Source organism: Hyla sarda, chromosome 3 (assembly GCF_029499605.1).
Source record: "Hyla sarda isolate aHylSar1 chromosome 3, aHylSar1.hap1, whole genome shotgun sequence".
NCBI lineage: Eukaryota > Metazoa > Chordata > Amphibia > Anura > Hylidae > Hyla > Hyla sarda.
The window spans coordinates 198795668-198807681 of NC_079191.1; the positions used below are offsets into that span (position 1 = coordinate 198795668).

The window sequence follows — 12014 nt, forward strand, 5'->3', positions numbered from 1 at the left end:
ACATCTCGTATCTTCACAGCATAGACAATAGCCTTCAGATGACCCCAAAGATAAAAGTCTAAGGAGGTCAGATCGGGAGACCTTGGGGGCCATTCAACAGGCCCACAAGGACCAATCCACTTTTCAGGAAACTGTTCATCTAGGAATGCTCGGACCTGACACCCATAATGTGGGGTGCACCATCTTGCTGGAAAAACTCAGTGAACGTGCCAGCTTCAGTGCATAAAGAGGGAAACACATCATCATGTAGGCCACTGGATATGCGAAATTGCTACATGATAATGTGTTTCCCTCTTCATGCACTGAAGCTGACACGTTCCCTGAGTTTTTCCAGCAGATGGTACACCACCACATACGGGTGTCAGGTCCGAGCATTCCTAGATGAACAGTTTCCTGGAAAGTGGATTGGTCATCGTGGGCCAGTTGAATAGCCCCCAAGGTCTTCCGATCTGACCCCCTTAGACTTTTATCTTTGGGGTCATCTGAAGGCAATTGTCTATGCTGTGAAGATACGAGATGTGCAGCACCTGAAACTGGTTTGAATTGGTTTTCCCTTTGATTAAAAAAAATCACCCTATAGCAGCCAGCCCAATGCCACCTTCACTATGATGTCCCTAACAGAAGTTCTGTAATGGAGTCAAGTTCATTGTCTATGGAATACTGCAGCCATTCACTGAACTCTGCAATGTATGCAATGTCATCGCAGCATTTCTGATGGGGAATTCCAAAACGATGGTGGTCCTGGGGCAAAAGCATCTTTAGGAAATTTCCAAAAACTATTGGTAAATTCATTTAAAGCATATTTAACTGATCATCTGCTTCCCATAGCCTTGTGTTATCCATGGTGTTTATTCCAGTACATGATAACAAATTATACCATATGTTGTGCTTTACTTCTTAGGGTGAAACTGGACCACCGGGACCAGCAGCATCACCTGTAAGTATACACATCTGTTAAAGTTTATCATAAATATAAAACCAACTGAAAATTGAGATTTCTTTCATGACATTTTGCCATTAACATTTATCTACTATCACAGAAAGCATTGTTAGGAGAAACACAGTGTTTTTTTATACAAAACAAATGCTAAAGCCAGACATTTTATCATTTTTCCATAGCCTTCTCTATAGGACATCGAAAAAAAAACACAGAAAACATGCATGTGAAAATGTATTTGAATAAAAACCATGCTAACTAAAATTGTTTATAAAAACACGCTCATGCTGGGCAAAAGTTGGCAGCAGAGATCTGTCTGTCATTTTGTTCAAATCATCATTTAACTCATGAAATTGCCATCCAAGACAACAGCCTTTACAGACCAATTATGAACACCAAGTTGTTCAGAGAATGTCTATCTGATATTGCTCATGTATGGTCAGCTTCACCTATATAAGGCTTACTACTCATATACACCTTCAAATGTTTTTCTTTTCCTTGATCATTTTTATTGAATTCACATGTGGTAATGACTTCCTGCAGATTGCATTTCATGGCAGTTACAGTCATGGCCGTAAATGTTGGCACCCCTGAAAATGTTTAAGAAAATGAAGTATTTCTGGCAGAAAAGGATTGCAGTAACACATGTTTTGCTATACACATGTTTATTCCATTTGTGTGTATTGGAAATAAACAAAAAAGGAAGGAAAAAAAGCAAATTGGACATAATATCACATCAAACTCCAAAAATGGGCTGGACAAAATTTTTGCCACCCTTTCAAAGTTGTGGATAAACAAAATTGTTTCTCCTTTAAACTCACATGGGGCAAGTAACAGGTGTGGGCAATATACAAATCCCACCTGAAAGCAGATAAAAAGGAGAGAAGTCCATGTAGTCTTTGCATTGTGTGTCTGTGTGTGCCACACTAAGAATGGACAACAGAAAGAGGATAAGAAAACTGTCTAAGGACTTGAGAACCAAAATTGTGGAAACATATCAACAATCTCAATGTTACAAGTATTTATCCAGAGATCTAGATTTACCTTTGTCAACAGCACCCAACATTATCAAGAAGTTTGCAACCCATGGCACTGTGGCTAATCGCCCTGGGCATGGACAGAAGAGAAAAAATTATGAAAGGTGTCAAAGCAGGATAGTCCTGATGGTGGATAAGCAGCCCCAAACAAGTTCCAAAGATATTCAAGCTGTACTGAAGGCTCAGGGAGCATCAGTGTCAGCGCAAACTATCTGTCGACATTTAAATGAAATGAAACGCTATGGCAGGAGACCCAGAAGCACCCCACTTCTGACACAGAGAAATAAAAAAGCAAGACTATATTTTGACAAAATGAACTTTAGTAAGCCACAAACCTGCTGGGAAAATGTTTTGTGGCCTGATGAGACCAAGATAGAGCTTTTGAGTAAAGCACATCATTCTACTGTGTACTGAAAATGGAATGAGGCCTTCAAAGAAAAGAATACAGTACCTACAATGAAATATGGTGGAGGTTCAATTATGTTTTGTTTTGCTGTCTCTGGCACTGGGTGCCTTGAATGTGTGCAAGGCATCATGAAATCTGAGTATTACCAACGGATTTTGGGTCGCACTGTACAGCCTAGTGTCAGAAAGCTGGGTTTGCATCCCAGATCTTGGGTCTTCCTGCAGGACAATGACCCCAAACATATTTCAAAAGGCACCCAGAAATGGATGGTAACAAAGCGCTGGAGAGTTCTGAAGTGGCCAGCAATGAGCCAAGATCTAAATCCAATTGAACACATGTGGAGAGATCTTAAAATTGTTGTTAGGAAAAGGTGCCCTTCCAATAAGAGAGACCTGGAGCAGTTTGCAAAGGAAGAGTGGTCCAACATTCTGGCTGAGAGGTGTAAGAAGCTTATTGATGGTTATAGGAAGTGACTGATTTCAGTAATTTTTTCCAAAGGGTATGCAACCAAATATTAAGGTAAGGGTGCCAATAATTTTGTCCAGCCCATTTTTGGAGTTTGGTGTGACATTATGTCCAATTTGCTTTTTTTTCTCCCTTTTTGGTTCAGTTCAAATACACACAAAGGGAATATAGCAAAACATTTGTTACTGCAATCCTTTTCTGTGAGAAATACTTCACTTTCTATTTTTTGAATGGGAGATGCTGAGAGGGTTGTGCTGAGAGGCGGGCCATAAAATAATCTTCCTCTATTCTCTCCATTGATACAAGGAGAACAGCCACAGAGAATAATATGTTTTACTGTTGCCCATTTAAATGGGTACTATCATTAAAACAAATTTCTACTATTGCACTCCTTATGGTAAATAAAAAAAAATCTTTTTACTGTACTTTGTTTAACCCCTTAACGACGCAGGACGTAAATGTACGTCTAGGTGAGAGGGTACTTAACACACTAGGACGTACATTTACATCGTATACATAACCGCGAGTTCCAGAGCGATGCTCGGATCATGAGCGTCAGGTCCCAGCAAGTGATAGCAGCCAGGCACCCGCCGGTAATTGCCATCTGCGATTGCGCGGATATCCGCCATTAACCCCTCAGATGCCGTGATCAATACAGATCACGGCATCTGCAGCATTGCAGTCACAAAAATGGGTGATCGGATCGCCTGCAGCGCTGCCACGGCGATCCGATCATCCAGAAGGTCCCCTCACCTGCCTCCGCTGCCTTCCATGGTTCTTCTGCTCTGGTCTGCGATCGAGCAGACAAGAGCAGAAGATGACTGATAACGCTGATCAGTGCTATGCCCTATGGGGACTATTAAAGTGCAAAAATAAAAGTTAGAAAAGTTTTTTTTAAAAGTAAAAAAAAAGGGAAAAACCCGCTCCCCCAATAAAAATGTAAATTGTCCCATTTTCACTATTTCATCCCCAAAAAGTGTAAACATTTTTTAGATAAATATTTGGTATCACTGCGTGTATAAATATCCGAACTACTAAAATATAATGTTAATGATACTGTATGGTGAGCGGCGCAAACGTAAAAAAAAAAAGTCCAAAATTGCTGCTTTTTTATAACATTTTATTTAAAAAAAAATTGATAAAAAATGTATTAAAAGTTTTATATAAGCAAATATGGTATCAATAAAAAGTACAGATCACGGTGCAAACAATGAGCCCTCATACCACCGCTTATACGGAAAAATGAAAAAGTTATAGGTCTTCAAAATAGGGGGATTTTAAACGTCCAAATTTTGTTAAAAAGTTGTACGGTGTAAAAACTAAACCTTCCAAAATTAGCAAAATTGCGGTTTTCTTTTTAATTTCCCCACACAAATAGTGATTTTTTGGTTGAGTCATACATTTTATGGTAAAGTGAGTGATGGTATTACAACGGACCTCTGGTCGTGCAAAAAACAAGCCCTCATACTAGTCTGTTGATGAAAATATAAAATTGTTATGAATTTTTGAAGGCGAGGAGGAAAAAATGAAAACATAAAAATAAAATTGTCAGAGTCCTTAAGGCCTAAATGGGCTGAGTCCTTAAGGGGTTAAAAAATAACTTTTTCTGTTTTATTTGTGTTAAAAAAAAAAATGCCATTAGGTGTCTCCCTAGTTGGCCAGAGGACATTCCCCCTATCTCTTGCACACAGACTTTGTCCGAAGTCCAAAATCAGGAAATGCACTCTTGAGTGCTGAAGGGGGAGGGGGGTGCAGCCTTAGCGAATCAAAGCTCATCATACACTGTACTGTTCTGGGCTGTGTGTAGCAGAGTGAAGGAGGAAGTTCTCCCTTGTATGGCTTTAGATGAAGTCACGCCTGCTGGGGAACGCCCCTTCCCAGTCTGTGAATCTGTCTGAAACTGAGCAAAAAATACAGAGCAATATCAAGGTAGAAAACAAAAAAATAATAAAAATATAGGCAGGGGGTAGTTTACTATGATGGGGCAGTGAGCTGGGAGGATTATAAAATTTTATAAGATCATGACAGGTACTCTTTAAGAAATTTTTGCCACATTTGAAAGGATTTATTTGCAAATATGATGACATTTCTCATTGTGCATTTCTTATTAAGTTAAGGGCTTATCTCCTAAAATTACTTGCCATCATATGGATCCCTTTCTATTAGCCAGAATGCAGAGCCAGTCCATCCACCTGTTATATGGCTGATCCTTTCTGCTGCATGGAAAGTGTATGGCAAGCATCCTTATGTGTCATAACAACTGATGACTGGGGTTTTTAGAGAGCTGATCCATGGTAATCAGCCACATTGCCATCTTGATCCTATAATTTATTATTTGCAAATTTTAAAGGGAATATGTTAGCTCTAGATCATGCTCATAGCATAAAGGGGAACTCTGTTATTTTTGTTCTTATCCCTAGGGGATAAGTGGCTGATTGTGGCGGATCCAACTGCTGGGACCCTCTCCTTAAAAGCTCCTGCCCGGCACGCTGAGATTTTGTTTATGCAATAGCAGTTTATAACAACCCCCCCCCACCCCCCATACAATCTCCTGTCCGGCACCCCAATATTTTGTTGTATATGCAATTCCAGTTTATACCATAGTAACATAGTTTGTACGGTTGATAAAACATTTAATCTAAGACCCTACTATGTTGATCCAAAGAAAGGCAATAAAACCCCATGAGGCTGATGTCAATTGCCCCAAGACAAATTCCTTCCCGACTCCAATATGGCAGAATATATCAGAATAATCCCTGGATCAATGTTCTATGCCTGTGAATCTAGTATCCATACCCGTAATATTATATTTTTTCAGAAAAAGATCCAGCCCCCCCCCTTGATCTTGTTTATTGAGTCAGACATCACAACATCCTGTGGAAGAGAGTTCCATAGTCTTACTGCTCTCACAGTTAAAGGGGTACTCCGGTGGAAAACTTTTTTTTTTTTAATTAACTGATGCCAGAAAGTTAAACAGATTTGTAATTTACTTCTATTAAAAAATCTCAATCCTTCCAGTACTTATTAGCTGGTGAAAACTATAGAGGAAATTATTTTCTTTTTGGAACACAGAGCTCTCTGCTGAATCACGAGCAATGCGGCCTTTACTCCAAATATTCTGTGTTGTTCACCAATTATAGTCCCTCAAAGAGATTTTCTTCTAACTCCTGCTGAAATGGCTGTGTGAATAGACTTTTAGAGTGACTAAACTGCTTCCTGATTGGCAGGAAGAGTGGTTTGCAAGGCATTATGGGCTAACCTGAAGTCACATGATCATTCATCCGGTTAAGCTGAACTAATCTTTTAGCAAAGTTCTGACTTTGGATACTGTGTGTTCAGTTTATTCATCTTTAATAGAAAAAAAGCAAAATAAATAAATAAATATTTACTTATTTCTTTCCTACTGCCCCTGCATCACAAATTAATAATATATTCAGAAAACTGACATTTTCAATCAGTTCAAATATTTGGACACATTGACTCATTTTTTAAAAATGTCAGTATGTTTGCTATCATAATTCCAATTATTATGGCTGTTTTTATGTACGTGAATTATATTTTTACATTTTTTCTAGGTTTCAGTTGGCTGTGAATTCTAAATTTAATACATCATTGTTAATTTCTGCAACAGATGTGACACCATAAAATCCCATCTGACACATATACATCTGTTTTTCGACCTTTGTCTGTTTAGTACCATCCATCAATTGGTACTTCCTATTTCTTGGTGCCCAACATCTGTGATTTTACTGCAAATTCTTTTTTGTTGTTGTTTTAAGACACAGTGCATTTTTGCCTTTGCTGAAATGTTTTTATTAACTTTTTACATTTTTTTTGGTATCCTTAATTATTGAGTTCCTTATGAGAATCCATGCAGTCTTTAATGTGAGCTCTTGTTGAAAATCCCTGTCCGCAGAATTCCTGATGAGAGTCATTTCAGACAGTCCCGGAGTTAATTAAGGCAAAGATTTCCTGGGCTCAATGCACAGATCTGCCACAGAGTTTTAATTGCTCTACAGGGACAGATCAAACTACTCATTATTCAGTTATTGTTATAGAGATGCGCTGCATCTGATTCTTTATATTGGTTTAGGAAGACAGGTGAGGAAAGAATACTGCACAATGGGACATAACTGAGGCAGGCAAGGAAAGAAATAACTATGAAATCAGAATCATGATGCATGAGGAAAAAAGTATCCTTCACTAACTGCTCTTCTCTCTTCTAATGCTCTTTGTTGTACTGTTAGAAAATTCTGCTATCTACAACATCGATATACAATATACATCTAATTTACATTTCTGTTCATAAACATGAAGATAGGAGGATGGGATGGTACGGGATAGGAGGTTGGGATAGGAGGTTGGGATAGGAGGATGGGATAGGAGGTCGGGATAGGAGGTCGGGATAGGAGGATGGGATAGGAGGTCGAGATAGGAGGATAGGATAGGAGTAAGGGATAGGAGGACGAGATAGAAGGTCTGGATAGGAGGTCGGGATAGGAGGACTGGGTAGGAGGTCAGGATAGGAGGACAGGATAGGAGGTCTGGATAGAAGGACGGGATAGGAGGACGGGATAGGAGGACTGGATAGGAGGTCGGGGTATGTGGACAGGATATGGGGTTGGGATATGACATTAAGATATGGGGATGGGATATGAAGTCAAAAGCTTCCTCCTTTGTTGATTTTCCTCCCCAACAAGGATGAGGAAGAAAAAACCGGGCAATACCAGGTACTCATCTAATATATTTATATATATATATATATATATATATATATATATATATATATATAGGCAAAGAGGTTCCGCAGCATTCCAAGTTTGTTCAAAATGGTCGTTTATCATCCCATAACAAAAAGTGGTACAACGTTTCACCGGTCTCTCACCGTTTTTTTTCAGGCATCTTTTTTGGTGAAACCAACATGATTACACTTCCTTATGTTACTGTATATTATTACGTTCCTTTGCTTTCTTTTTTGTGCAGCAACAATTTCATTAATTGACAACTTGTTTGAAACAGCTTCCTTTGCAGGTCTATGTAATAAAAGTGAGAATACTATATGATTATTAATGACACTTCAATTATTGAGTAATTTAGCACCTGAGGAATAGTAGAATCATTAAGGCCAAACCTAAGGGTTAATACAAGTTTATTGGAGTGTAAGCAATGTATATAGGAAATACATTGGCTTAAGTTGTTATAAAAAATAAGGCTAGAAATATATTGATTTCTACTGGTTTACCGGTAAACTCCAATTTCATCCTTACACTTCCCATACAAGATATGTGGGAACAGATTGCACCTGTAAATAATAAAAATTGAGTTTTGTTAAATCATAGTACACCCTTAAAAAAGCTCTCCAATTTTTTTTTTTACCTTTATAGTGCAGAATAGGTCGTTATTAAAGGGAATTTGACACCTTGTTCACCTGACCTAAACCTAATACACAGGGTTATACTGTGGGTGAACCTGACTAAAAAGAGGTATAACTCACCTGGGTCAGTGATCCAGTTCCGGATATCCAGGGTATTTAGGTCAGTGGTTCTCAACCTTTTTCGTGACTTTACCCTCAAAGGGTGAAAGTATGTCCGTAGGTACCCCTTGCGCTTAAGTTCGGGCAGAACTTACGTGCTAGGGGTACCCACGGACAAAATAAGTCTTAAAAGTACTTAATTACATAATGGCTTGTGCTTACCTTCCTAATGCGATACTTAATCCCCTTGTGCCATTATCCCCACCCCTCCTCCATTGTGCCTTTATTCCCCTCTTCCTCTGATTCCCTTTTGTCATAATCGGATAATGGCAAAAGGGAATCAGAGAGAGGGGGAAATAATGGCACAAGGGGATTAAGATGGAGGGGGGGGGGATAATGATTACTCCCCCCTCCATATTAATCCCCTTGTGCCATTATTCCCCCCTCCCTCTGTTCCCCTTTTGCCATTACCCCCCTCCATCTTAATCCCCTTTTACCATTCCCCCCCCGATCTTAATCATCTTGTGCCATTATTCCCCCCTCCGATCCCCCTGGGCCAATATATGAGATACATACAATTAACAAGCTAACCAGGCCTGTGTCTATTCCATTCGGCGGGAGTCGGAGGGCCGCATTGATGGGTGACGTCATTCTGTGCTGTTGCGGCACTTCTGCGCAACGTCAGGGGCATCACACGTCGGGCCCGACAGCCACTGCAGCTCACGTAATGTGGCCGCAGCTGCAGCTTTGGACAAAGTAAGATAAAGTGAGCTTTCACGGCCTCCAATCCCCCTCTGTGCTGACAAATATTGGCCAATGTATGACCGGTATTTGTCACCGCATTGCCGTACCCCCGCATAACCTTTGGAGTACCCCTAGGAGTATGGTAACCCCTGGTTGAGAACCCTGTTAGATTATCCATTCTTAAAGGGGTATTCCAGTAAAAAATAAAAAATAAAGTTAAACAGAAAGTTAAACAGATTTGTAAATAACTTCTATAAAAAAATCTTAGTCCTACCTGTACTTATCAGCTGCTGAAGTTGAGTTGTTCTTTTCTGTCTGACAACAGTGCTCTCTGCTGACACCTCTGTCTGTCTCAGGAACTGTCCAGAGTAGGAGCAAACCCCCATAGCAAACCTCTCCTGCTTTGGACAGTTCCTGAGACAGACTGAGAGGTGTCAGCAGAGAGCTCTGTTGTCAGACAGAAAAGAACAACTTCAGCAGCTGATAAGTACTGGAAGGATTAAGATTTTTAATAGAAGTAATTTAAAAATCTATTTAACTTTCTGGAGCCACTGGAACACCCCTTCAATGCCCCTGTGCAATTGAGAGAAAAAAATTGAAAGCGTTGTGCAAACATTTGTAACTTTATTTGCATCAGTTTTCATGTGAAAGCATTGAGTATCATCCTTGAGTATGCCTTGTGAATACCTATTTTACTTGATGTGCCATTTATGACTTTTTTGCCATCTTGATTCCTATTTTCCCTCTGATATGGTACAGACTTGATGACCATGATGCCTGTGACTTTGCAGAGGCGCAGAGTCTCCTCTATGTACTTGCTCTGGGTCCTTAAGGGGTACCCCGTGGAATTTTTTTTTTTTAAATCAGCTGGTGCCTGAAATTTAAACAAATTTGTTAATAACTTATATTAACCCCTTAAGGACTCAGGGTTTTTCTGTTTTTGCACTTTCGTTTTTTCCTCATTACCTTTAAAACAAATAACCCTTTTAAATCCATATGATGGCTTACTTTTTGCACCACCAATTCTAATTTGTAATGACATTAGTCATATTACCCAAGAATCTATGGCAAAACGAAAAAAATAATAATTGTGCGACGAAATTGAAGAAAAAACGCAATTTTGTAAATTTTGGGGGCTTCCGTTTCTGACACCTTCTCTTTATTCTGTAGGTCCATACGATTAATATGATACTCTACTGATATAGGTTTGATTTTGTCATACTTCTGGAAAAAATCATAACTACATGCACGAAAATGAATACGTTTAAAATTGTCATATTCAGACTTTTTGATCGCTTTTTATTCATTTTTTTCATGATATAAAAAGTGACCAAAAATAAGCTAATTTGGACTTTGGAATTTTTTTGCGCGTACACCATTGACCATGCGGTTTAATTAACAATATATTTTAATAATTCGGACATTTCCGCACGCGGCCATACCACATTTGTCTATTTTTCTTTACATAGTTTTTATGGGGGCTATAACACTGCACACACTTATCTTATACATTGATCATTGTTATCCCATAGGATAACATTGATCAATGATTCTGCCGCTTGACTGCTCATGCCTGGATCTCAGGCACTGAGCAGTCATTCGGCAATCGGACATGCAGGAGGAAGGTAGGGGCCCTCCTTGTGTGTTCCAGCTGTTCGGGATGCCGCGATTTCGCCGTGGTGGTCCCGAACAGCCGACTGAGTTAGCCGGGAGTAGTTTACTTTAACTTTGAATGCCATGTCTAAAGGGTTAATAGCGAGTAACACTGCAATCAGTGCCACCTGCTTTTAGCCGCAGGTCCCAGACGTTGTTAGAGGCTGGGCTGTGGACCCGCGTTATAGAAAGGGAGCTGACTCAGGCCGTATAGGTATGCCCTGAGTCCTTAAATGGTTAAAAATCTTAATCCTTCCAGTACTTATCAGCTGCTGTATGCTCCACAGGCAGTTGAGTAGTTCTTTTCCGTCTGACCAGAGTGCTCTCTGCTGACACCTCTGACCATGTCAGGAACTGTCTGGAGAAGAGAGGTTTGTTATGGCGATTTGATCCTACTTTGGACAGTTCTTGACATGGACAGAGGTGTCAGCAGAGAGAACTATGGTCAGACTGAAAAGAACAACTTAACTTCCTGTGGAGCATACAGTAGCTGATAAGTATTGGAAGGATTGCAATTTTTTAATAGAAATAATTTACAAATCTGTTTAACTTTCTAGTTAATTTGAAAAAAAAAAAAAAGTTTTTTTTTACACTGGAGTAACCTTTTAATGCAATAAAGCAATAAAGCAAAGAACTTCTGTGCCAGAAGGGATTAGATAGGTGATGACGTGATCCTGTAGTACTCAGGAAGCCACACAGGAGAAACTGGCATTCTGTCCACACTGTAAAGCATGTAAGTTATTGGTAGTCTGAATGGTGGTCAAAACACAAGGCTGCAGAAATAGAACGGCTCAATTTGTATAAATGCAGCTGAGTTGGGAAGACTCAGATTACACTGCAGGAATATTATGGCGAGTTAGCATAATTTGTGAAAAATATTTGAGCGCTCCTTTAAGTTTTTTTATGCAAACAATAAGCAACAAAGTATATGTGTAGTAACTGATAGCCTGGGAATGACATTCAGGCATTTTATGAACACCATGAGAGCTGAGGGTAAATGATTCTGAGAGCATGCAATCCATATAGAATAATAGCATATACCCTTCTAAATTTATTGTTCCATCCTTTGTTCTTTCCGCATAAGCCAAACAAGCAAAAACATTGCATATTATGTGTGCAATAAACCACAATAAGATACGACATATTTTGGGTTAAGCAGGGCTATTGATGAGGTGCATAAAAATGTAAGAGACTATGCCCACTATAGAATCCTCTTGTCCTCTTGTGAGCCAATCTGACCTTGCCACTGTGCTAGTGTAGAAAAGAAAAGCAGGACTGAAAGATAATTGGCATGGTTAT

The 12014-nt window shown here is 39.4% G+C and overlaps 1 protein-coding gene across 6 annotated transcripts in view; it reads left to right on the plus strand.

Moving 5' to 3' along the window:
* The window catches only part of COL19A1 (collagen type XIX alpha 1 chain), a 1011804-nt gene that overhangs the window by 395346 nt on the left and 604444 nt on the right, over window positions 1-12014 (plus strand). For all 6 annotated transcript variants that reach the window (XM_056565831.1, XM_056565835.1, XM_056565834.1 and 3 more), the window contains exon 15: window positions 902-937. In XM_056565831.1, coding sequence (XP_056421806.1) covers window positions 902-937 — 36 coding nt within the window. The remainder of the gene's footprint in view (window positions 1-901; window positions 938-12014) is intronic.